The sequence below is a fragment of the Coturnix japonica genome, chromosome 9, assembly GCF_054131305.1.
Source record: "Coturnix japonica strain WE chromosome 9, WE-NBRP24, whole genome shotgun sequence".
NCBI lineage: Eukaryota > Metazoa > Chordata > Aves > Galliformes > Phasianidae > Coturnix > Coturnix japonica.
The window spans coordinates 4,480,125-4,508,018 of record NC_140671.1 but is presented as its reverse complement, the minus strand read 5'-3'; the positions used below and the strand labels follow the sequence as shown (position 1 = coordinate 4,508,018).

Here is a 27,894-nt window from a genome sequence, read left to right as displayed (position 1 = left end):
GCAGCCAGCCTGGCCCAGCAGAGTGGGATGAGGTGATGAACTCAACCTGTGTGATTTTTAGCAGGGTTAGCTCAGTCAAGGAATGATGGCTGCTGACAGCAGAACCCTCCAGGTTGAGGATTCAGATTGAGAAACATCAGGCTGGGGAAACTAAACTCACTTTCTAGGCTTGTGCACATTAATAGAAAAACTATTTCCACTCCTCTTAAACCCTCTGAATGTCTCAGCTATGCTGGAGTGACTCAGATCCAACCTGTCCCTGCAGGCCATGCTGCAGCACACCCAGGCTGCTGTGGTGCTCACAGTCTCCGCATGCAACAGAACCACCATCAGGAGGTGCTACGGGTGCTGTGCTGCATTTTTGCTACTACAGAAGAACCTGGTTTCTACCCTGTGTGCCACAGATGCCCGGCGGATTCATCAGTCAGGTTTTAGGCAGTGTGTGAAAGGTGGATAAGGTGAAAGCCTAATGCCGAGGAGGCTTAAATTTGAAGAAGGCTGCATCCATTCATGAACCAGCATCCACTTCAAGAGGCCTGAGGGGGATTACAACACTGAAAAAAAGCTTAACAAACATTTACAAAAGATTTCTTATCTGGGCTTTTGTGGACTCTGCCACACAGCCTGGAAGTAGTCTCAAATCTCTGCCATCCCCTGCACAGCATTATTTCACGGGGAGAAAAACTGCCTCATTAACTCTATATTGTATTTACTTCGATATTAATGCACTCAGCATGGTCTGAGTGCTAATTGCACTGAGTACCACTGGATAGTCACAGATCCCTTCTGCAGACTGTAGCTGCACAGTGTGCTATCAGAGCACTCAGTGCTGCACAGCCTGGGGGTCCCAGCACCTAGAGAGACAGAGGATTATCTGTACCATCCTCTCTTTCTTTACAGTGCTAGATCTGATAAGTAGCATCTTAGATACTACTTTGATGCTTCACAGACTTTGAGTGTCCTTCTCACCAGGATGATAACAGAACAGTAACTCGTGGTGCTAAGTAAGAAGGGTATTATCCTATACCAATAGGTTCTTGTTCATTGCATTTCACCTCCAGAGTACAGCACAGATGCATACAAGCTCTACTCCATACACAGGATCTCTGCAAAGTCTTCAGCAGTGTTGCAAACAGTTACATGGCTTCATTTCTTCTGCAGAGAAAAGATAGGGTGCATTGCACAATGCTGATGGGCAACCTGAGCACTGTTCTAGCTTTAAAAAAACAAACTACAGCTATAATCTTACTTTGCTTACCACCAATTATTTACAGTTCAGCTCCTCAATCCAAGTAAGTCAGACAGTGATTACAAAGAGCTGACATGCTTCAGCATCATGGTAAAGTCTGTCGGTGCTTTACAGCAATATATTTACCCAGTGCCAGTGGCTGACTTTGACGACCCGTGACAGTTTTGATTTGAGATTATTCAGATTGCAAAGACTGACACTGCTACACCCGGTAGGCCTACGGTCCATGAATAATGAAGACATAAACCATTGTCTGGAAACAATAACCAAAAGATTTTTTTCTCCCTCCCAGCTCCCATTAAGCAATAGGACACTTTGATTAACCAGACAAATTCTCCTGGGAGAATCCATTAAAATAACACTGAAGTCTCAGCATTTCTCATCCCATTTAGACACAGATACTAGAATCTTACTGCTGGTAGATGGTTTCAGCTGACAAGGACAGCAAACAAAGGCATCTATGCATCCACTGAACAAGAACATGACAGCAGATTTCCCCAGAGGATCCTTCTAACAGACTTGTATGTGCTGCTGAGGCAAAGGAGGCTGAGATTAACAATGACCAATTACTGGGTTTTCTTGTTTCAGATCCCAAGGCTACCACAAGTGCCAGTGATGACCCTAAAAACAGTCTGGCCCTTTGGGAAACAGAAAGCCTCAATTGCCTCACACAACTCACCAGAAAACAAAACACCTGAAGCTGCTGAGGATGGATGATCTGTCTCTGACAGCCTCTAAGCCCTGTTTTCTCTAATCATGACCGTTTTGGTGGATTTTTCTGCTCAGTTTTAGAAAGGAAATACAAACACTAGTATGATGTAAAAGTCTGAGGAAAACAAACACAAGAACAAAACAAACAAGAGCCCTCAAGAGAACCCACAAGAAGATCCCATCCCTCGTGGGTTGGTTGTTTTATTATTCATTATCTTATTGTTAGGACACAACATTTAAGTATTATGTTTTGGCAGGAAATGAAATTCTCTCGACGTCTGTGCTTAAAAGTTGCCCTTTTTCCCCCCTCAACCTTAAAGTCAACAACCTTTTCCATAAATGCTGGGAGAGGTTAGAAGCAACGCAGCCCATCAGCCACATATCTGGGCTCAGGGTGGCTATCCCAGCAATCGGGCACCAGAAATGAATAACGGCACGACAACAGATGCACAATTTCAGTCCTAACTGCTGCAAGCTAGAATTAAACTGCACCTAAAACTAGCAGGCCAATGGTAGAGATGCTGGAAAATATCTAAAGGTCCTGAAACTAGCACATGGTTTATTCTTAACACATTTTTCCAGAAGAGGATTTTCCTACATGGATAACATGCACATGGGTGTATCCTTTCTACCCTCAGCTGTCTCTTGCTGCGGTATGACTTAGCTCTGTGTTCTGTTAACTACTCCTTTTCGATCATCTGAACTGACACCTAATTCATTACAAGTAATCAGCTTTCACCACCAACAACCTGCTGCCTGCTGATAGATATCTGACACACCAGGCACCGTTTGGGGTCAGCATTACTGTAGGTAATCAGAACTTTGACTGTGGAAATACGTTGTTTTACCCTGAAAGAATACACTTCTCCAAACATTTTCCCCCCAAATGTACATCATCAAAGTGTTGAAACACTCAATTCAGATGTTATCATCTGATACCTGAGGAAAACAAAAAAGAAGGGGCAAGGGGAAACAGCACCTATTCTGCTCTATCATCAGAGAGTAGGGACTAAGCAAGGAGCTCTCTTTTAAAGAGGGAGAAAGTAACCTGAAGAGAGAGCTGCTGGCAGGGCTACGTGCAGAACACACATCTTCCCAGCCTCATTTCAGCAAATTAACTATGATGTGGCAACCTTCATTGGGCTTGAGAAGGGACCCTAAACAAGATACAGCAAAACAAGCTGCAGGAACTCTGCAGCCCCGAAGCAAGGAAGGCAGGTGAGCTCCTCTACTCCTGTTTTGCAGGAGCTGAGCGTAGGCTTAATGGCTATATTGGAAAGACAATATTAAAGGAGGCAGGAGAGAGGAACCTCGTTCCCCCAGGGATGGGTTTTAACAGTACTTTTGAACCTGCGCTTTATGAAGTACAAATCAGAAACAGCCCACATGAAGCGGGACTGACAGTCCTCCAAGAACATTGCTGGAGGACAGCATGGAACCCGTAAGTTGTGTTCTTGTTACTCACATCAAGGCTCACAGCACCTCCTCACACACAGGTAATTTGGCATGAGCTGAATAAGCCCAGCAGAATTGCACTGGGACTTCCCATTCTCTCCAGGTACACTCTTCACATCCTTTCAGAAGTCATGGATGCTGCAGGACCGTGTTTTTGTTTATACCACGGGCATCGCATTACAAATGCAGGCAACTTTAAGCTGCAACATCTGTTTCCATGGCAATGGGACTGCATCAGCAATCCACTGGGTTTAGTTTAGGCCATCTTCACTTTGGCTTCAGCGCTGTGCACAAATCATTACTGTTAATAGCAAACCAAGTGATGTCACTAGTAACCATGGTGCCCACAGCTGAGGTTTCCATGTGCCCTTTGCGCTCCAACATGCATCCTTCACGCATGACAATTATTTTAATCCAATTAGTGCTCGTTAAAAAAATAGACAAAGGGCCAGCGTCAATACTTATTTAGCAAAGGAAGGTTAGTTTGAGTCAACAAGACAGTGATCAGAATCACACAGCGCTCTGACTTCTTACTGCTCTGCACACATAGGAATGACCTGAAACTCTTGAGGGAGGGGAAGGAAATCTGAACCTCATCGATAGTTTTATTAATAAAGGCAAAAGAGAAACTGTTTTGACCCATCCTTCTTCTGAGCCTGGTCAACAGCTGAGCAAGGCACAGTGCTTTGTTTCACCTGGGCAATGACTCTTATCCCAGTATGAAATTTGCTCTAAAGTGTTCATACAGTCCATTCAAAAACAAAGGCAGCATTAAAAGGAGAAAAAGCACGCTTAGAGAAATCTGGAGGCTGCCCAGACAGGCAGAAACCAGGCCATAATACCACAAAATAGCACTATAATCTCTCAGGCTGCTGCAGGAGGTGACCACATAGGACAGCTCTGTTGATATGGAGACCTCACACTGACCATCAGCCCACATTCCTACAGATTCACTGGCTTTACAGATCAACAGAGCATCTCTGCAGATCCATCCAACACTGCATTTGGAAGTGATGCTACTTCTTGATGGATCAGGAATCAACAGCACTGATTCGATATCATCAGAATGAAGGTGGATTTGCAGAAGGCCCCATCCTGAAGACACAACCATTCTCACCCCTGCCAGCACAGGTCACCTGTGCCTTCCCAGCAGTTCCATCACTTGGATCCCCTTCTTAAAATGCAAAATATATTCCTAAAAAAAATCAAACTAAACCAACCACCACCAAAACCCTCAAATTAAAGTCAGGACAGGTTGTCATCAGCAGACTCCTGCAAGACTGAACAGATATATATACAGCATCATTTTGTACAAATACCATATTGCGCTGTGTTATTTAGAATCAGGTCTAGAAATTAATGAAGCTGTTTGCACAAAACCAGGATATTTGGGGGACAATCAATTGTGCAGGACTATAAATAATTCAAGCATTAGGAGAATCGTTCTCATGGCCACTCATTAATCACTCCACCTTACAAAAGTGCCCAGCCACACTCCTACAGAATCAAGGCTGTATGTGCCAGAAGCACATGAATTAGGAATCACTTTATTATGGAGATACCTCAAGCTTGTTTACCCCACAAGCTTCATCTTTCAAAATGTCTGCTACACTTCCAGCACAATATTTCATCTTACCTTGAGTATTTACTCCCCTGTCTTTAAATGGATTTTTCACTGTATTAACTATTCCACAGACACTGACCATGAGTATTACTGCTCCTTAAAGAGGGAAAAAACAAGTTGCCTGTTATTATGCTACAAGATGAAATTTCAACTCAGTATTTCTGGATCAATTCTGATCCTCTGACTGCATCACTGAGATTTTAGGGACCTATTGAAACTAATTCACTAATGGGCTATATGCTAAAAGACTGGAGTACAAATCTGAAGTTTAAAATCCTATTTATGTTATATCCTTATCTCAGCATCACTGAGTTTTGTTAGAGAGCACGAACATGCAAAACTGTCAAGGCAACAAAGCTCATTACTTCACAATCAATCCTTTCTCCACCAGGTGTGGAATAACAGCCAATTTAAGGGCTTTTTCAAGATAATGGCTACCAAAAAAGAAGAAAAAAAGGCAAAATAGATGTTTGTTATTATAGTAGGTTTCTCTGCAATGCTCACCCATACGGGTGTTACTGTTGACTTCTGCAAATTAGACCAAGCCTGGTAACACTGAACAGACCTCTCTCTTGTTCCTGAAGCTACACAACTGTGAGCTTAACCTTAATCTCAACCTCCTCTTTCATAGGGATGAAAGCCCTGGTGATCACAAAGAAAAGGTTATGAAAACCAGAGGAGGAGGAGCAAAGAACCTGGGAGGCAGAGGTTTTGAACACTGAAGCATGGAGATTGGCAGACAAACCTCAAACCAGGTTTCTGCTTTTAGGATACTATGCATCTCCCAAGGTCTCTGGAGCTGTCAGTAGTGTCACCTGCTTCTGAAATTAAAGCATACGTGTCTGTCTATCCAGATGGCCAAAGCATCTGCAAACGAAACAAGAAATAACCAGCCATCCTGTTCTTCAGTGTCCAGAGATGAAGGGTTAGTTTGTTTTCACCCATTCAATCAATCCTTCGCCATCTGCTGAGCCTGCTGGCAACTGCTAGGCATCCCTAACAGTTTAAGGGACGCGACTTTTGTGCCTCAAGAATTACAAACATGTTCAGTGATGGGGTCTGTTCTCAATGGCAGTGCTTGAGAGCTACATCCAAAGGAGAGCCCAGGTCCATGCGGTGGTCTGAAGCAAGAGTTGGTGTCAAAGTATTACTGTTATTAGCTTATGAGGATGACATAGCAGCTGAAAGTTAACTCTCATCCCCAAAAGGCAATCCCTGGGTCCAAATGAGTATCTTTAAAGCTCAGTGTCTCTGGAGAAAGGTCACAGACACAGAGAGAACTAGTTGGAGCAAGAGAGGTCTGAAGTTGTTTATAATAGGGAAAGCCAGCTATACACACCAGTATAAAAATAAGATTTAATAACATGAGGAATTCTCTTGTCTTATGCAAGAGTCAGAAGGGCAATGGCCTCCCGGAATCCCATGCCATATGGAACTGCAGTAATGAATGGTATTAAGATGATAAATGGACTGACCTTTGGCTAATAACGTACTGATCTTTCCACAAACACATACAGATCTTGGAATACAAGCTTTTAGGAGATAGAGATTTACCATTAAGTTATGTGCTGTTTCTGGGGTAAGGGGGAGGTACACAGAAAGTACATTCCCTAAACAAACAAGGAAAAGAAGCATGTGTTGGAGGAAAGGATAGCTGCTGAGTCACAAATATGCAGGACACCCAGAAGAGGAAAAAATGTAGATAAATCTTATTAAAGGGCCTCTTAAGTATCACACAATAAAAACAGAACAGTCCTATCCTTCACATCCAATAAGGCTTCACCATCCTGACACAGGCAGAAATACTGCACATGCCTTTGACGTGATGTACAGAGAAGACATCCACAGCAGAGTCCTTGGTTCAGCATTTCTGCAGGAAGAAAGAAATCCCTGCAGATGCTTCAAGCTGTCCATTCCACCAATGGCTTGTGCTTCATTTCAGGCCTCCACCAGCAGCATTTACCACCAGCATTTGCCCAGGTCAGACTGCAGCTCTCCCCAGTGCTGTGGGCACGTCTGCAGGCCCAGGTTGTCTACATACCTATCATCTTTGGAAGCAGGAATGAGATTTTTCATGCATGCACAAACTTTATGAATGAAGTAAGAGTATAAAACTATTGTCTAGAAAAGAAATACAAATAATGATTTCACTGTTTTGAAGTGTTTTGCCTTTTATGCACCAAAACAGCATCTCTCAGCAGATAGAAAGATTACTGATTCTGACTTCAGGTATAAAAATTAGGATGTTTTAATTGGATAGCAAAAGAGAGAACAGGGCAGCTACAATGAAAACAAAATCAAAATGAACGTATGCTCATGGAAGAGCTAAAACAGCTCGGCAGCTAACACAGACTACACTGCATGGGAGGCTACCCGTGAAAACAGTGACATTGATAGATTAAAATTTAATAGAGAAAAGCCATTCAGTTCGAACCTGCGAGGCTTCAAGCAACTCAAAGGTACATTCAGCCCGCCGCTGTAATGTAAAATTAACTCATTTAGGGAAGGATCTAAGTGCCCCTTAAAGTACTGAAACCAGTGTTTCTGTAGATAACGTTTCAGAAGCAATTCTTGAGAGACTTCTTGCTTCCCTCACTCACCTCCCGTAAAAGAAAAAAAGGAAGGACAAAAATAGAAGAAAAAGGGAAGCAGCAGGCCACCCTTCTCAGCTTTTACAGGTTTACAAACCAGTCTGGGGAACCTTAAGCATAATGCAATGTGGGCACAGACACAATGATTCATTGCATGTCTTGCCTACCAAGTGGCACAGAGCACCGACTACAGGTTATACATGGCACAATTTTAAATCCATTAAATATAGTAAACGTGAGTATGGTCTGTTCTGCTTAATGGAAAGATCCTCTGCTACATGGGTGTGATTTTACTCAAACCAAGTCTGGTGGAAATTTTGTTATGACATCAAACAAGATGGAGGGACTGCTCTCCCATGCAAGGGTACGTAAGGACTATCCACTGCAAAGGCAGAAACCTCAATGGAAACATTTAAATGGGAGCATAATACTACAGCTCGAGTCTGAACGTCTCTGCCAATGTGGCCTGGAGGGACCAATTCCACAGAAAGGGCATCCATATCCAGGGCAGCTGCACAAGGCCAGCTGTATCAACCCCAAGATCCTTTTGGAAAACTTAGTTTGGAGGATGCTGAAGTCCAGTACAATGATCTGACTGCTCTTGAAAGAGCAACTTTCTACCAACTGGTTTGGAGTTAACAAGGACCTTCCCTTGTGAGCTTGAAATTAAACGAATGATCAACTTCAAGTACGTGCTTAAGATTGTATGAAACCCTTGAGGAATACTTGTGACATCTTTATACACTGTTGGAAAACTGCTTCTTATACAGGACTGGGCTGGCTGGTGACTCCAACGCTAATCATACTGCACTGTACTCAACATACATCCACAAATTGAACTTTTAGCTCTTCAGAATCACTCATGTCCCCAGGAAATAGCTTAAACATCTCTGTTTTGCATTTTTCAGCCAACAGTTTCTAAGGAATGCCCCTACACTGCTGTTTTACACAGATATCTCTGCTTGTTCCCCTGAGGAAGTTCAACATACACAACTTGCTTTTCCTGTGGCCTCCCTACACATTTCAGAGGAAAAACAAAAGACAGACATGAAGCATTATCCTCATCCTCTGAAACAAACATGAGTCGTGCTCCCCACTGCTCTTTCCCTGGCATCTGTCTCAAAGACAAAACCTCCACTTTTAAAACACGCTAAAGAAAAAAAGACATTTGATATCATGGTCTAAGAAAAGCTCCCACTGAAGCCTGCAGGAACCTTTCCACCAGTTTCAAGAAGAGATGAAAACAGACTCTTACCAGATGCTAAAAAAACAGAGCAAAAACTCCATATGCTACTATAAGTGGGCTTTCTGTATTTGTTACTTTTTAAAGCTAAGACAAATATAAAGCACAGCTAACTTTTCCCCTTGTTCCACTTGTACACATAGCAGTAAAGTCGTTTGCTCATTACATGAGCATCCAGCTCAGACACAGCATGCCCAGCCCACAGCCTCTGTAGGTGGAAGATCAGAGACCTGACATCACCTCCCAGCACACCCTCTACTGCATCTGACCTAAGAGGAAACCTTATTTTGCTGCATATCAATGCACTAGAAAATGAGAGCAGCTGTACAGCAGGGCTGGATGGATGCATAGTTTCTCAAACACTTTCCTGGACCAATGAAGCCTTAATGGCTCATCCAGTCCTTTGATATTAAAATACAGCCAAAATCACTCACATGTGAACAAAGCGGAGTTCAGTGCTGTGCATTAATTAAACAGGCAGTTTAACTGCTAGAAGCAAGCAGCAAACCCATCCCATCAACCGAGCCCTCTGCAGCCAGTCTACTTGGCAGCACACCTTCAGCATTCAGCCTGGTTAAAGCAGGTGTGCTCTTCCTCCTTAATACGATCCCTCTCCTGCACACTCTACTGCTCGCTGATGTTTTACACAACTACTACACTGCTTCCATTAGCAGTGGCTGTGCAAACCCTACAGCCCTTCCAGTCAGGTATCCAAGCCCTTGGGCTCAGTGCTTTCCTCCTTTGGAATAGCCCATTCATTAGACATTATTTTGCCAGGTAGGTCGATCTGAGGTTTTATGTTTTAAGGACAAAAGAGGCAGATTTGTCAGGGTTTTATAACTAGAAGTTCATATTCCTTTTCTCCCCCACCTCTTTATAAGCACCCAGAAAACCTCACATTTAAAATGCAGCAATTTCCCACTCTTCCAGACAAAGCCCAGTGTTATCCCATGCCCAAAGATCCCAAATGAAACATGACTGACCTGTATCATGTAGAGCTGTGCAATTCGATATTCTTCCACACTCATCGGAAGAGGAATACGATACTCCTTTATAAGCATTTTGAATACAAAATCTTTTGTCCGCTTAGAAACTCAATCCAGAAGCTTTTAGTAAAGGCTCCTTAAATAATGGCAAAGAAATGCATTGAGGATCCCTGAAAAAGAGTGTGAGAGAGAAGCAGCAGTTATGTTGGAGAATATCCCACCAGGAAAAAAAATAAAGATAAAATCCCAAACATTAATTTTGGTAATAGCAATAAGCCTAATAGCAGAGACAAGAATCCCTGGAGTGTTACCAGACCCTTAATATCAAATTGAATGGAATCTTTCAGGGAAATTTTGATCCGCTTCATAGGATGCCATCAAAACTATTACCCTCCTGACCTTTGCCACTGTATCAATCAGACTTCCCTATGCAACAGCATCTCCACGGGAGAGATGTGACAAAAAGCTCAAAATGAATAGGCAGATCTTTTGTTGCTAGACAATAACGTATCTCTCCAATGTGGGCAACACACCAGAGATGCATCTAATCAAAGGTATCAGGTATCTTCAGCCCTCAGAAACACCGTGACTGAAAACATCATCTGGATTCTAACAGCGAGGATGGCCAAAACGCATTTTGCTTCCCATTTTAATTGGGAAATACTGTCTTGGTAGGATCCATTCTCTTTCACTTCCGAGTAATCTACAGGCAAAATTCTCATGTCATTGATGTCAATGCTAGACTCATTTTCACACTGCTGCTTAAGAATACAGCCAAGGATCAAACAGCAACAGCAACAAAATCCCATCATACCCAGCCTTGAGGCAATTTAATAAAATTATTGCTTAAGAATATAGGGAGCAGAGCATTTACCACACCATGGGTCAAAGCAGCAACTTTTCAAATACCCTTAAGATATCCCCATAGGATGTGGATAAAGGCAGGAAAATAATACAAGGGAGGGGAGGGAAACTAAGACTGAGGAAGAAGAGGGGACAAAAAAGGCAACGCAGCCTCAGCAGGTCTGGGCAGCCACTCTGCCAGAATGCAAAGCACTCGCCTGGCTCCTTCTCATCACCAAACCTCACCTTTCTGCCTACTGAAAGGATACAGATGCTGCAGTAGATGCAGCCCCAAACCCTGCAGTTGAGACAACTTTGTCAATAGCTTGCTGCTGTTTGATCATTGAGTTCTAATTCAGCTACAAAGCCCATCCATCCTGGACCGACTCTTCTGGAAGTCCACTGCTGCATCACCTCAACAATTTATTTTCAAATTCAATTCTCTGTTTCATTTTATTGCTGTCAGGGTAATCTGTGTGTATGTATTGTGTGCAGGGAGGAAATAATAAAAAATAATAATATATCTTTGCCATGCAAACCCTGTACAAAGTAATTTTAGAGCAGCTGCCCTTCCTCCTGACACTGCCAAGCAGGAGTCTGCACGTCCACACACACGTGCAGGATTTCCTCCATCAAGTTAATCCTAGAGAACAGGTGGGGATAATCTCATTAGGTGTTTTTAATTAGTGTCATGGCAAAGAACAACAATAATTACCATATGATGGATCTTAAACACCATCTCAGATCTGCACTGGTGCAATGCTGGGATACCAACTCTTGGAGCTAATGGCAGTGGAACATGGAGCAATGTCTGGAGTGTCTTGTTAAACTTCAGAGACTTTGAAAACTGGGTTTAGAAGCTTCAACCCCCAAAGAAAGCTCTGAAAGTGATTCGGCTTTCCCATAAGGACATCGCTCATGTCTGCCTGTGCCGCTTGCTAAGAACAGGATATTTCCTATCGATTGAAAGAGATGAATAAAACAAAAATAGAACCTTAAAAGCAATAAAATGGCAGGAAACCAGTACCAAAGAGGAAAAAATGTGTTTATAATGAAGTGCCAGAGAGGTAATAATTCAGATGGCCAAGACACAACAGAGACTATTCTATTACAGACTAAAATCCCAACTGTGTTGGCCTGAAGCAGACACAGCGTCCACCAACAGCTGAGGTTTCTTTGTAGACTTTCCCTCCAGGTTCCTATTTTCCTGTCAGTGCTCAAAGCCCAGGTTCTGGTTCAGCCTGCAGGTCCCCATAAAGCAGCAGGTTGTGGTGTCATGCCTGAGGAAAAGCACTGCACCCAAAAACTACCCCAAACTCAAAACTGACCACCACAGCTCCTGCAACCAGCCCCAAACAACAGGTAGAGAGAGAACAGCCCTTGAAACGCACTGGCCAACAGCAATAGAATCATAGTTTCATAGAATCATAAAGGTTGGAAAAGACCACTAAGATCAAGTCTAACCATTAACTCATCACCATCAAATGATGAGCTGCAAAATATCTGCCCTGACTTTTACCCAAGCAGAGGAACCCGGGTAGAAAACCATGAATGATACATACCCAGCACCAGACTGGGTCTCCCAGGGGTCTGACAAAGACCCCAGGACTGGAGGCAGCCCATGGGTTTTGCAGACCCCAGCCTGCTGGTGATGCAGGACACTGCTGTGCTTGCTGCTATTTCTGCAAAAGGGGCACGATGGTGCAGGCTGTTATTCAATTTATACACAGAGCTGTATAACTGTGAGAGCCAGGCACATAACTTTATACCTCAATTGTTTTAGAATCAGGCTCTCTAAGTATAATTATGCTGCAGAGTCAATATCCTGCCGAGATGAGTCAGGTCCACCTCTGAGCTATTGTTTCGGGCTATGGCTGAAGGCTAAGGTGTGATGCATTGTATTTACCTCTGGTTTTAACAGATTCCCTCATAACCATGTCCAGCTTCTTAAGGACGTGCCTTTTCTTTAAGGGGGGAACCAACAGGATCTGCAGCAGCTTATCAGGTAAATCTCTCAGCTCTGCTCAGAAAACAGCACGCTGTGTCCGGCATTCACTGCAGGAGGTGAGGACCAGTTTCACTGTTAGTAAATGAGTGAGCAAAGGGCTGATGACAACTGACAGCTTGTAATTAAGGAATGAGAGTTCATGTACAATGGGTATTTAAATAGGAGGCCAAGCCCCAGCCAGACTGACAGGCTGGCCCTGAGGGGTACGGGAATTGAGCACTAAGGCAAACTCCTGGCTCCTCTGCATGGCCACAACACACACAGTGCCAGGGCTGCTGGTTCCTGCATTCTACAGGGTAGAAATAAAGCCCTAGAAGCCCTAGAGCCTCACACAGGAGGCTCATTTTACATTATGATAAAGTTTAAGGACTCTCCTGAGGAAAAAAGTCACCATAGAGGGTCATGCGGAGCTGTGCCAGCCCCAGGACTGCAGCATCAGGCTCTGCCTTGCACTCAGCAGCTGAATATTTTCACATCACTGAGAAATGAAAAACAATTAACACCGAGAAAATGAAGCCAAACACAGTGGCAAAACAAAGAGCAAAGGCACTACCTTCCTAAAGGCTTCCTTTAGGTTCCCTACATCCCTTTAACATCCCAAGCAGACGGCTCCTTGGACAAAGTGGTTTTGGAGAGATGTCAGTCATCACTGATGCCACCTGGGCAGCTTCTCCTCCTGCAAACACCCTGATGGAGAGCCCAGGGCAGGGAGCACTGCGTCCACACTGCGCTCTGATTTATTGATGCCATTAGAAGAAGCAGCAAAAACGTCAAACAGATTCCTAGGACTTAAGTCAGCACTTTTGCAAGGCAGCCTCAATGCTCACACCTTGATTAATGCAGCACCCTCCTCCTGGCTCAGAAGCAGCCTCATCGACGCAGAGCATCACAGCTACACTGACCCTTAGTTAACTTTGATCACATCACCCCTCCTCTTTCAGGCACCTCTTCAGCTAAAGGTTAAATAAAACCCCAACATTTCTGTTTTGGGGCCAGCATTACTTGCCATAACATTCACCACTGCAGTCACACAGACATATACAAACTGAAGAGGCAGAATGAGACGGCTTGTTATAATCTGCAGTGCTCAGGTTTAGTGCTCGGGTCATACCCACTGACTGACAGCTAAGCAGATATAAAAATTCATCAGGCCTTGAAAGAAATAAGTTAAAAGTTAAAGTTCCTTCAAAGTTCACGCTATAACTGATTGAAGGATACGGTGGCATTAAGTAACGTTCTTTGTAATCATCCATCTTCATCACACGTCTCAGCTGTCACATCTTTGTTTAAGAAGAAGTCCTTATGCAGTGCTTAACACACTGGAGCTTCTGGGCTGAGCTTAGGAGCACACCTGGCAGTGAATGAGCAAACATCTGTGCACATCCCCAAACCACAGCACAGCCCCTGGGCTCAGCTGCAGCACAGAGCTGGGGAGCACCCACAGCCCTGGCTGTAGGCAGGATGAAAGGGAAGGGAGGGGGATAGATGAAATCAAATGAGAAGGAGGAAAAATGCAGCATCCCTGGAAAACAGCTTTCCTCCTGTGCAAACCTCAAGGCAGGCTCACTGAGAGGTCTCAAATGCAGATAGCAGGGCAAAGGGCTGGGGACAAAGGAGGGAGCAAGTCCCATTTGTAGCACTTAATCTTTTTTTCCATTATTAGATACAATTTGACGTCACTTATAGAATTTAAGAGCTCGCTGTAAAGCAGACATTTATTACAACAGAAGGATGGAATCGGTCCACATGCAATATAGCTACATTGGAGCTATTAAATCTTGTTATAGCTCACTGGGCAGCAAAATACAAGCCTTAAGCAATGGGAGGGAAAGAAAAATAATAATAATAATCACACCACATCTACACATCCCTTTTTCTCTTTAGATATTCCACAGTTTTGCCCTGTTTCTTCACACTTTCCACTCCTGTTACTTCTTTAACAGTTGGGGAGAAGCAATCTCAGCTCCCTTCTGCTCTCCAAGCGGTGCTGCAGTGCGATGCAGCCGGTCTGTGCTCACCTCTCACTCCAAGTGAACCAGGTGAAGTTCCACAGCTGAACTTGGGCTGGAAAATGGACACCTCAAGTCGTGCCATGCCTGGAGGTGATGTGGTAATGAACAAATAAAGGAGTCATTAAAAGAGCTAATATGCATAGCGAACTCACGGCTGAGTGCAGCCAGAAAGACAAACCACTCTCTAATCTTTTTGCTGGCGCTGGGGATGAGCCCACCTGTCCAACCCAAAACACCTCTCCATCCACTCCTCTCTCCATCAGCCAAATCTCTCAGTCTATACTATTTGCAGAAGCTAAAGACCTTTGCTCTCTAACCTAAGTCACCCTCACCACAAGTCAAGCCTCTCCTCTTGTGCCAGTCTCAGGAGAGGTGAACCATTCTTCTGCAATTCCCATTTCTCATATCCAAAATCATTTCCCTTTCTCCCTTGTCTTCTGCTGCCCCACACCAGATGAGACGCAGCCCCATCTCATCACCCATACAACAGCACCCACACCACTCATTCCTTATTTTATAGTTTATTCATTATACTCAACACTCAACTTTACCAAACTATAGCTCATTTCACACTACTGCCCAAGGCTGGTCTGATTTTTTAACTTGAACTCAAATACTCACAACTCCACTGAAGCCATTTTTGAGACACAAGATGGGTATTTCCTATTCTGGACAGACTCTGGACTATTTCCTTAGTAGCTCCCTATAAAAGTTGATATCAGCTGCTATTCCACTTCTGTAGCAGTTTCAGCCTAGATGGAAATAATACTTTATCACCTCACTTACATAAATGTACGTGGAAAAGGAAACGAACATTCATAGCTGGTTTTAAAAGGCTTTCATAGAGGGAAGGAACACCGTACAACTCAAAGTCAGTGTTATAGCACTGTAATATTTCACGCTGGCTTCATTAGGCTGAGATTTGCCTTGCCCAAAGGCAAGGCAGGGATAGAGAAAAGTCCTGTTCCATCAGAAGAAACTTGTAATGACAGCAGAAATTCTTGCATGGGAAGCAAGACAAACACAGCAGTGAAGGTTGATGAATAATGCCGCAATCAAGACAGAAAGTAAGAGGCCATTTTGCACAGGAGAGGTAAATGTTCAATACACCCGTTGCTTCTTTCATCCATAACACCAACAGATTAACAACATTTCTCTGGCTGCATTAATTTCTTTGGAGTTTTGACTTAAGAAATAATTACACTAAATATTTCATAAGTGCCTTTGAAAGTTTTTTTTTTGGTTAATAAAGGAGAAGGAATTGCTAGCTGTTCTCACACTGCAGCGCCATAATGAAAGTGCACAGATAATCAATAACCATTTTCAGTTCATTATTCAGCACATTTTGGGCTGTTGATATTTCTCTCCCTCCACCGTTCCGCATCCCACACATGGAGTGATGAAGCATTTTTAAACCTTCAGACCTTACCACTCCTGCTAATGGTCCTCAATGCTAACCACTGCATGGCACCACAGCCCCTAATTATGTCTACAGAACTCAAAGATTCCCAGGGCGCTTTCAGATTGGTGGAGTTCCTCCTTTGGTGTGGATAACAAATTGCTGCACTTCTTCTGCACCCCCCACGTGCATGCCAGCTCAGCCTGGATCTTGCTTTAAGTTTCCTCTCAACCTGGGTAATTTCTATTGCTTGAATCTCAAGTTGAAAGGCAAAGTTTCTGTTCTGCAAAGTCATTCCACTGGTGCCTATATATAGCAAATATACTCAATACTATGTTGAATTCATGTTGGCTGATTGGGGCCATCATGGGGCCAGGTCCTTTGCCCTGCCCCAAATCCATCCACTGCTCTAGGACCACACCTGCAGCTCCAGCAAACTCCAGGCCCCTGAAGGTGCTTCCTGGATACAGGGCAATGTTTTCCAAGGAGAAGTTCGAGGGAAGTTATGGACCTTCTGGAAGGTGAAGAAAGTCCTACAGAGAGGAGGCTGATACAGAGAGGAGGCTGATCTCTGCCTTCCCATCAGAGAGCGCACATTTGCAGAACTGAGGATAAAATGGTATTAAAGACCTAAAGGAGGACAGCTTACTACAAGGTCCAAGCCTTAATTGCTAACCACAGAGCTAAGAGTTATTTTCCATTACGCACCTTAGGAGCGATACACATCCAGGCAAGTTTCCCTGCAGAGCATGCATAACGGCAAGGAACTCCTGGTGCTAGCTCTCCTTGTCACAGCGTGGTGACTCACTGCTGGAGCTGCTGGCTGCCAGCACACTGCCTGCAGTGCTGGTAGTAGCTGTTCCAGGCCTGGGACCATCACCTTGGAGACCCCCAGGGAGATGAGAGGCCACAAGGCAAAGTGAAGTCCTCTATCTTCCTTTTTACCTCTCTGCATTTACCTCCTCATTCCCTTCCCTGACCCCACCAGCCATCTGTTCACCCACCACAATGCTTCACCACCACTGCAGCCATCCACCTTCTGATCCCAGCAGCACACACACACACACTCAGAAGCCTCAGGCAGAGGACACCGGCAGCAATGCCACTCATTACAGAGCACACAGATGCTGAGACAGAATTGGACCAGAGGAGGCTGACTGCACTGCAGAGTGACATTGTCACTCCCAGGAGGGAAGCCGGCTGCACCTTTGTATATTTAACTTCTGTACAAGCTTTTCCGAGCACAAAGTACAGTACAAACTACAGAATACTTATAAACTCTTCCCCAGATTAAGCTCAGGGACAGCTACAACGTGTATCTCCTGTGCATCTCCTTGTGTGCTTCTACAAAGGACTAGGAAAAGATCTGGGAACAAAAGGCGGTCAGACCTTCACTTAAAGCAGCATCCTCACCAAGACTTGTGGAAATGTTATCAGATGTAATTAAGCTGTGAATCCAACAGGGATATTACCACCCTGGGAATCACAGAACAAACTCTGACATCCCATCTCCTGCTTCAGACTCTTATTCTGGCCTGTTCAGCTGATGAATTCCTCCCTGCAGCCTCTCTTGCTCCCTCGAGTTTCAAAAACCCAAAGCCTGACTTTACTCAGACTTCCCTGAGGGAAACAATGCTATTTCCTAGTGAGAATTTCTAGATGTAACACAGCTTTCAACTGCCCTAGACCACAAGTAGTGGTTTCAGTACAACACTACAAGCAGTCCTCCCAAGGGCAGATTTCTCATGCTTCTTGAGGATGTGCATGGGACTCTTTGGTTTTATTCCTCAAATTAAATTAGATTTCAATTGTCTTCTCCATCCAAAAATCAAACCTCACAAGTCAACCATGGTGCCCTACAAGTGGTCATTCTGCACCGTGGGACAAAGGAAAGCTACTTAACGAGGACCAAAGCTAAACCTCTGCTTCCTGACCTGGAAAACCAGCTCAAAGGAGGTGTTTTTTTTTCCCCCTGTTTCCCCATGAAACATCCAAATTGTGTCTGGAAGGCCTTTTTTTGAAGTGCTTTTGTAATTATAAAGAACAAGCCTAGAAAAAACAAAGCCCACAAAGAGCAATTACCTTAAATTTGCCGTTTCATTAGAAGTAGCATGGGTTGGAAACATTGCTCGTAGCCAGCAATAGTTGAGGAGGCAAAGCACAGAGCAGAACGCATCAGATCCCTTCAGTTCAAATTTCAGGGTCAGCCCTGAAGGCTTTGACCATGGCTGCACAATACTGTGATCCTTAAGGCAGTGAGAACCACGCCTGGCTCCATCGGGGCAAACATACTCAGATTATCTCAGCTCCTGCTTCAGCCATAGAACAACAGCCAGAGTGGGCTGAGAGCTGTATGCCCTGAGAGCTGCTCCAACCTCGCTATCGTGGCTCCATGTGTCAGCTGTCAGATAGCAGGAGTGCCACGCAGCCTTTGTGAGAGCCACACATGCCCTTCATTAAAGGGCATTATAGTTGTATTTATATCTGACATAAATCTGCTTTGTAAACAGTGACCTGATTTGGAATCTGGACTTCCTTAGACTGTGACATCAGGAGCGCACGCGTGCTGGTCCCTAACAGGCAGCATCAGCCTTGTCCGGCTGCAGGAAGAGATGCTGCTCACCCTCCCTCTCACTAACAAATAAACTCCTGCATGACAGTGAAGCCCCAGAATCAATAACACAAACCCTGCATTCATTTTTTACAAGTTCTGGATGGCACTTTGATGTCACGACCCCAGCAGTGCCAGCTGCAGCAACACAATCAGCTGGAGCAGGAACCATATAGGAAACCTCTGGGTCTACCTACACAATGCACAGGGCAAAGGCTTGTCTATGAGCTCTAACTCACCTGGAAGAGTACACAAACGCTGCCTTATCCATCCAAGGACTATCCATTGACACCTCACAGCCTGAAACAGAAGGTTCACTTCCCATTAACTTGAGTGTTCAGATTAAGGATGGTCTTCACATACCTTAACACACAGGCAGCAACGTTCTGGGGTGCCATTTGAAGCAGCATTCTGCCTGCACTGAGGCTCCAGACCTCACACTGTGGGATAACTCCCACTGCTCAGAGCTCAGCACCACACACTCAGTGCCTTTACAGAAATCTGTACCTGGATGTCCCACAAACAGGAAACACATCAGCAGAGAACTGATCCTGCCAGAGCAATCCTAAACTTAGTACAATCATGCACTCTGGTCTCGCTGCTGTGACCTAAGACCTCACAGAGCAGAAAGAATCCATCTGTGTGGATTTCACTGCAGGATCAGAGCTCCAGTTAGTCCCTACGAACGATAACAAACCCAAAGAGGTTACAACTAAGGCTAATACTACTCAAAAGCTAAAGAAAACAAAAACATTCCTGTCTATCAGTTTTATCTGCAAACGCTACTCAGCTGTGTTTAAGCTCATAACAGCCATATGCACAGGCTTCAATAAAAGGGACACCTTTCCCCCAGCTCCTGCTGTTGCAGTTCTACAGAACAGATCCGGACATCAGCAGAAGGGGAAGTTCAGGATATATAAAGCACCGGTTTCCAAGAGAATATTTCTTGTGTCACGTGAAAGCAACATTCTTAGCCAGCTTGGCAGAAAATAGACAAGCTGCAAAGCTAACCTAAAAATACCAGTCTTGCTAATTACAAGAAAGAAAAGCAGAGCATAAGCAGTGGCAGCACTGGCAATCCATACTTTAAGTGACACCCTGCTAACAATTCTTTTTCCCCTAAATACACAGCAGTTTCTGAAAGATTGTCTCTGTTGCTCAGGTGTGCAAGTCATGCAACTGAGACAAGCTAAGCTCATTTCAGACTGATGACTTATGGCTTCATCTGGGTGATTTACTCATGTTTGTCCTCTTCCATCACTCCTTAGCACAGCACTAAGAAGTTTTCATGTTCTGGAAGTCAACTGCTCCCAAGAGGCAGCTTGGTAACGCTCCCAGGAGTGAGCAGGGCACCAAGCTGTCGTGGGATGAAGAAATCCTGGAGGAAGATCAAAGAAAAAAAGAAATAAAAATAACAAAAACAAATTGCCACTGCATGATTGCCATCACCAATGGATCAACAGCTCCATGATCCATCTTACCAGGTGTTGGGCCTGACAACAGCAAAATGCAGACTTCAAAGGATGCTAAACAGCTCACACGAGCAGTCACTTTATGGTCCATCTTTGCTTCCTTGGGCATAGGTTAATTTTTCTTTCTCCGGCAAGGCTAAGGAGGAATAAAGGACACTGACAGGCTATGAAAATGGGCAAGATGCCCCCAAAGCCACATGCTTCTACCTAGGGTCGAGCACTGCCTGGGCCCCCAGCAGCACCCTGCTCACAGTCAAAGGTTTGCACGAAGATCAAGGCATACAGACAGACTCATTGAGGCAATGGTCACATTTAAGACAACCAGCGCTGCTTCTCAAAGTGCTGAAGTCAGCCAGAATCTTTATTTAGGACTGAAGTGCAGTAGCTTTCCTCTGAGTAGGAGATAACATGGAAACTATTCTTGTGGAGTTTATTTTGAGTTGAAAATATTTTCCAGTTTCATGTTGACAAGATTGTAACTACGCCACGTTACAGAGCAACGTCTGAATTTGCAAGGCCTGACATGGGGAGAAGTAGAGAGAACCACATTTTCCCCCTTGAACAGCTTGTTACTGCAAGAATTCTTCTATTTTCTAAATAATGTCATGTCATCCTTCAGCACAAAAGGGCCCCAAAACCCAGACCGCAGCTACGCTGTCCATCACGCCAGGCAAGCTGCGGCAATAAGATTAGCCAAGCAGTCATAAACTGACCGTATCTGGAGGAGAAGGAAGTAATTTCCTCCTATTCCTCTTCCTGGCAATCACCTCCATGACTTTCCAAACATCTGAGCAGCATCAGCTCCCCGAGCACTTCCCAGTGCTTGGAATTCTCCCTCTGGGATTTGAGGCAAATTCCTTCAGCCCCGCTGACAGCACTGGGTTAGACTGTCACATTTACTGCTCATTAAAACAACGTGGTAAAAGTGTGTTTTAATGCCTCCTGTCCTATCCACACCTCCTGTGATGCCTTCAGAGAGCACATGTATACAGGAACCCCTGGGGGAGGCAGTTCCACACCTCACCCAAAGCAATGTGCTTTGGTGCAGCTCTGACTCAAGCTAAGGAGGGCTGAAAGAAATGCCATCAGTTTTTATTTTTAAATGCAGTCAGCTCTGGGTAGAGAGATAAGAATGCCACCCCAGCTCCCTCCAATGCTTCAGCATCAACTGGTTCTGCAAAAGGTGGCACAGACAAACAGCAGAAATGCCCTTCCTGGAGGCAGCATCCCAGTTTTGTCTCCCAGCCCCAAACCAACAGCCTCAAGCCCATATCATGTGTGGTGACCATAGTGACTGTCTCCAAACCTGCCCAGCAATGTTGGCTTCGGCTCCTTTTTGGCTTCAGCTTCTCAGCTCCAGCAGATGCAGCATCTGGTTTGGGTTGCAGTTCCTGAAGCTGGCACCTCGGTACCCACGGCTTTAAGCATCCCGAATGTCAAACACTCTCTGCCTCTTTCCCAAAACATGATTCAAGCACAAATTTAGCACAAGCTAAGCAATACAGAGTGACTGTGCTGCAGTCATGAGGGTTACAACACACCACCCAAACCCATGACATTTCCATAGAAACCACAGCAGGAAAGAGAAAAGCCTAAAAAAGCTGACAAGAGAAGAAACACTTGGTGAAGTAAGGAACTCTGGAGGGAAATAGCACACACATGAAGGATCCTCCCTAACTCCTCAGCAAGTCAGCGTATCTCGGAGGAGAACTCGTTAACTTCTTGTTACAAGCACCATTCCCTGCTACCTATTGGGATGGCCTTAGATTGTGTACAGCCTTCCAGAATTAATTAAACAAATAAATACTGGAATATGCAAGAGAAGCAATTCATTCTTTTGGCCAAGCAACCTCCCTGCTCAGAGCAGGAAAACAAACACCAAAAAGCACCTCATGGTAGGGGCATACATTTGCAGCTGTAAACTAATAAGACACTCCCAGCAAAAAAGAGCTTAAGTATGTTCCATTACACACTTGCCTGCTCCAGAGAAATGTTAAGTGACATCTAGGGGAAAAAAAATATATGAAAAAAGAAAAGAAAATCAGTCAAGAGTGCAACGGCTGTTAAATAATTCAGGATGCTCCGCTCTTGCTCTGGAAAACCAGTCACATTCCAGTGCGTGACAGAAGCAAGCCGGCTCTATGGAGAGCAATGCCAACAGGCACAAAGGAGGCTGCATCTCCAAACCCCCTCCAGACAGAGGGATGGCAGCCTCTCTCAGCTTGCTTGGTGCTGAACTCAATCGACTGCATGCCATACAACCTTCCCAGAAAAGCAAGAAATCAAAGCTAAGCCAAATTCCATGAGGTCTGAAAGCAAATCTGGATGTGAATATCTCTCAGAAGGTCAGAGACGTTGGTTTGGGCTCATTAGCTCAAAGAAGCATCTGGGATCACGCAGCAATCCTCATGACAAACCCCTTCTCCATGCAATAAAAGCAAGCTGGCTTACTGCAATGCAACACGAGGCTGCCTGCAGCATGCAGGGAGTGGCTGCTTCACCAGCACACCTCTGCAGAGCATCACCTGCTCCAGGCACACGTGCACTTGCATCGTGCTGCTCCCACTCTGCACTCCCTAGGCCTACAAGTGGAAGCGGACATCAAATGGGAGCAAGAATGCAATGCATGCATCTCTCTCTCTTATTATGGTTGCAATGCTCCAAGCTGATTGCCTCTGAGTTTCCCTTTGGTAAGCCAAAGCTTCACCACAGGCATCTTTTATAGACAACAGCATGGGACCTTCTGCTTAGGAAAAAAACACAACTGCTTTTTGGGAGTTGAAAAATACTTTAGCCCAATGGTTATGTATTACCTGGAATTAGATCCTAAAGGTATAATCCAGCTACCACTCCATCAGAAGCAGAGCTGGATACTAACAAGTCAATACATTAAATGGTTTATCTTGTTAGTGGTTTTACAGCTATTTAATAATGAGTTCTGGTAACTGCTGCCTGTGTATGTTTATTATTGCAAGACAGCCTTTAAAAAAAGATCTGTGTAATGGCACCACCTTTCCTTTCAGCTGCATAAAAACTCCATGCTCCAATCAATATCAGCAGCAGCAAGAAACTAAAAAAAGCTCAGCAGAAGCTATAAAATACAGCAAATTACCTTCTGAGAGCAGCTCTGCTGCCACCATATTTTAAAGAAATTCTATTTTAAATTCACATATGAAGAAAAAAATTAAGTATACGTGAAAATGCAGCTCTGGAGACAGCAAATATGTTGTGTTCTCTGACATGCAGGATAATAAAAACAGAATGGTAAACTACAAGGCGACCTTTAAGGGTCAGTCACATTTTCCATGTGCTGTTAAATATCATTTGCAGAGGAGGGGAGGGGGGGAAGGGGGGGGAAAATAAACTCATAAAGAAAACAATAAAAAACGCCGTGTTTACTGGAGGCGGTCACTGAGAAATTGTTACATCACAAATCAGAACAAACCTCCTATGATTTAGCTGGGCAAGAAGAAAGGTCAGCTGCCATCTGCAGATATTTAGCACTTGGAAGTTGTACATATCCCAGAGTTTGCACCCCAGAAATCAGCAAGGCACTTCCCCCTGCACAAATAGCAGGCATTCCTCCCTCCCCGAGCACGCAGGCACCGGAGGGCACAGCAGCTGAGTTCACAGAGCACAAGAAAAGCGTAAGCATTGCTTTAGCCAATAAAAACAAAACTCAAAACAAACGCTATAAATACAAACCCAACCTGGACCACGAGCCCGCTGCTCAGGGAACAAGCTGTATGTCCTTCAGCTTTACTCATCTTCCTGAGTGAAAAGGCTTTGGGGGGTGCAGCCATGAGGTCCCCAATCCTTCCACATCTCACACTGGGAGGAAATCCAATATTTATCAAGAACTTCTGGCGATTACAATTCCACCTTAAGAACAAACAGGCCTGAAATTTAGATAAACTTACTACAGCTCTATTCGGCACCACGTGACGTGCCAAAAAACAAGAGCAAACAAACAGAGGAGGCTCTGCTTTTTCTGGCTGCTCACTTCGTGCAAGCCTGGAACATCTGCAGGAGTTGCCCAGCAGGGCACACTTACTGCTCATTCCCAGGCAGATTTTGGAGCACTGGCTCTGCTCAGCCAGAGGGCTCCAGTCAGGCTGGGCAGGTGAGAGGGAAGGAGCCAGGCCATGGGAAGGGGTAATTGGGATGCAGGAATCCTTAAACCCCACGTCCCGAGGTTTGGTCCGGAGTCCACTCCTATTACTCCCTATCTGGATGAATAGCAAAGATGTTTCTAATCTAAAGATGCTCTCTGATGAAAGAGTTCAGTATCTGATACTGGGAAAAAACTTAACTTTAAACAAGCCAAAGTTTCACTTGTTCCCATTTCCTTAGCTATGCCAGGTGAGATTACCTCCCCTGCGTATTTCCCTACACGAGTCCAAAATCAGAAGTAACCCTTATTTACAGCCAAAATAGGGTTTTGAGACAGAACTAAATACAGCAGCACTGCACTTCTCTTTGAACAGCCGGCTTTTTCAGGATGGCTTTTTCCAGGAATTTCTGCTAAACAACATGCTTTTTTCTTTTTACCTTTCTGCCAGCTTCTCTAGAAGGAAGCAAGTCTCTGTGACTAATCCTTCACTTTGCCAGCTGACAGAAACCATTTCATTACCACATCATAGCTGAAAAAAAAAAATAAAATAAAATCAAAATGACAATTTATTCCGGGGAGGTGAAAACGTGGGCATGGGCAGCTCCTGCTTCTCTGCCCCCATTCCTGGGGCCCATGAGCCCAGGCTGCCCTGCACTGAGTTGCACAGTGATGCACACAGGGCAGAAAGAGAAGGAGCTGCCTCTGTGCCATGCAGGTAAGCTGCCATGGAGAAAGAGGAATTGCTGAAGTGCCCCGAGGTACCCGGTGCCCAGATATCATAGATAAGCCAGAGGGAATATGGAAGCAAACAGATGCAAGTGCTCCCACAAACCTGAAGCTTCCAGACAAGAAATTACCAGTAATTACTAATAATGCAATTTTCATGCAGTGCTCATTGTGAACCAGCTCTGTCCTCACAACAAAGAGGAACAACAAAAGCCACAAACAGTTACCAAATTAGCTTATTACCATCCCTGGGATTTTTTTGAACCTTTGTAACCATCCAAATTGGTCTGAATGCACAAACACAATTACAGTCAAGAGGCACAGCTATTTTCTGGGCAGGGCACGTACACCACAGCACTGCAGGCAGGCAGGCATGGTGGCTGCTGCTCACCCCACTGTAGCCACTCCATGAGCTCACAGAGCTGCTGCAACATCAGGTGCTTCCCCAGCAAAGCAAAGCGAGCCCCAAACAGCAGAGGGGTGGGCTCTAATGGAAGAGCACTTCTCATTGAGTCAGAGGGCATCTCACAAGCACATCCTCAGCAGCAAGAAGAGCATGATGTGGGCTGACTGCATGATCCTCTGCAATTTAGCAGTGCCCCTTCAAGCAGAGGACAAGTGTCTTAAAAGCAGTTTGCCCTCAAGTTCATGCTTTGTGGGTTGCAGTGTGCATTTTGTTTTCTTCCCCCTCCATTTATTTTAGGTAGTGACATGAATTGCAGGTTGCCCTCCTTTAACAATTGCCAGTTGTGCTGCTGAGAAAGTCCTTGCACCAGAGCAACACTGATCTCAAACTAAAGAGAAACCATAGGCACAGGTACTGCTTGAGCAGGGAGCACAAAGCTTCCAGCAGCTTCATCCTATGCTAACCAGGTCTGGCACTGTGCAGTCACACTTGCTTAAGGCATTTATGTGCAGTGGAACAAGAGATTTTCCACGGTGACAGATACTTTGTACAGCTGTCCAACCTAAAATTCCCATTTGACAGTAGATGCAGCCCATTCTCAGACTGCCTCGTGTTCTGGAGGGTTAGTTGTTCTTTTTTCATTAAGCAAAGCTGTGTTCAAATGTTTGTTTCCAATAGAAGAAGGAGACACATTGGGAGGATGCAAGCTGTGTCTGAAGAGCAGAATTTCTGGCAGATGGGTCAAGAGCAGCAGCAGTGTTCACAGAAACAAATGCATCTTTACATACTTACAGTTACCATTTGGAAAACATCATAAAAACAACAGTTTACAGCAAGGGAAAAAAGGGCCATTTTCACAACAGGTGTTAGAATACACTTCTCTCAAAGCTCTCCTGTAGGTTCTAGAGATGGATGGCTCCTTGGGCAGGGAAAAGGTCAGCATTACTAATGAAGCTCTACTGTACCTACTGACAGTACCAGAAATAGCACTCAGAGACACATACCTTAATTACAGCATGACCACTGCATCTATGGGCTGTAAGCGATATTCTCAAGTGGAGCAGCTACACTGGCCCTATGCCGTGCTCCCTGGGCACATCAGGAGTGTGTTTCTCCTCTGCCAGGGCGAGGCAGAATTTACCTACAGTGTCCACGGGGTGTGAAAGCAGAGAACAAACAGCTTCCATTAAAACAAAGAAGTGAGAGGGTTTGCCTGTGTCCTTGATGGGAAGCAGGTGGGATGACCAAGGAACACTGAAGCTGGGGAGCCAGAGTCCAACAAAACCACAGTGCAATGTTCAATACACAAATCACCACCATCTTACTGTGCACATTACACACCACTTTCTGCAGCAAAGGTAGAAAAACAGCAGCTCTGCAGAACTCCACAAGGCAGGCAGGAATGGTACAAACAAAGGGCTGCTGCTGGATTTACTAAACTGTGTCACGGAAAGAGCTACAGATGCCTTATCATCACTGAAATGTTACAGAGATAACACACATGTGCGTTAACTGACTCCTGGAAACACAGTTAAGGGCACTTTTGTGCTTAATCTGCACTGAAACCCGTGCATCAAGTCTTTTACGCTAACAGAAGTTGCAGGGATCCAGAAGAAAATGAGAGCTTCAGCATTAGCAGCACCTATTTGGAAAGGTTCTGCCCTCAGCAAGCTCTCCCTGGCCCTTCCTTCAAGATGGTATAAATAGGTGATTTTCCTCAAGCAGGGCCAGAGCAACCCAGGAATTGTTACAAGCAGGACATAAGTAATGAATTCTCCAAATCCCTTATGCCACTGCCACTTAAAATACTGCCCTAAACAGGCTGTCTGGTAAAAGTAATTAAATAAGCAACAACATTGTACTCTGGTGACCTTTCAGTTGAAGGATTGGAAGAGCTTAGAGGTGTCTTCACTGTGCAGGTGCAGCTCAGTTCACACATCCATTTCCAGAGGAGCATCACCTGGGTTAACAAGCACTCCTACCTTCTCCCTTACAGCTCGGGGATACAGAGGAATGCAAAGAGCAGTGCTGACAGCTGGCAGAGCAAACAGGTACAGGAGGGCTGCAACAAGAGGAGGGAGGGCATTAGACAGAGCGGTGTCAAAGACACAGCCAGTCCTACAAAACTTCAGGTGCAGTCCTTGATGCACCCACCTACAGAAGGACCAGCAAAGCAGCAGGAGGGTAACTCAGTCAGCAACACTGATTACAAAGGAAAATAAATCACCATTCTATTAAAGGTGCCCTAAGCCGTGTTTCTAAAAGATCACCCTACCGAAAGGGCCTCTCCAACAGCAGAATTTGGGTGATCACCCCAAGCAACTGGCTGAGCTCAGCTTTGCACGGCACCCTGCAGAATCACCCCAGCCTGGACCAGCTACCGAAGAGCTGACAAGCAGAGATGACATTCTCTTAATCAAGCATTCAACAGGGTCAGCTCTTCT

The 27,894-nt window shown here is 44.7% G+C and overlaps 1 protein-coding gene across 10 annotated transcripts in view; it reads right to left on the bottom strand.

The window, feature by feature from the left end:
- The window catches only part of PITPNM2 (phosphatidylinositol transfer protein membrane associated 2), a 106,326-nt gene that overhangs the window by 48,453 nt on the left and 29,979 nt on the right, over positions 1-27,894 (bottom strand). For all 10 annotated transcript variants that reach the window (XM_085555674.1, XM_032447868.2, XM_085555681.1 and 7 more), the window contains one exon: positions 9,857-10,029. In XM_085555674.1, the coding sequence (XP_085411800.1) occupies positions 9,857-9,934 (78 nt within the window). In that variant the 5' untranslated portion in view covers positions 9,935-10,029. The remainder of the gene's footprint in view (positions 1-9,856; positions 10,030-27,894) is intronic.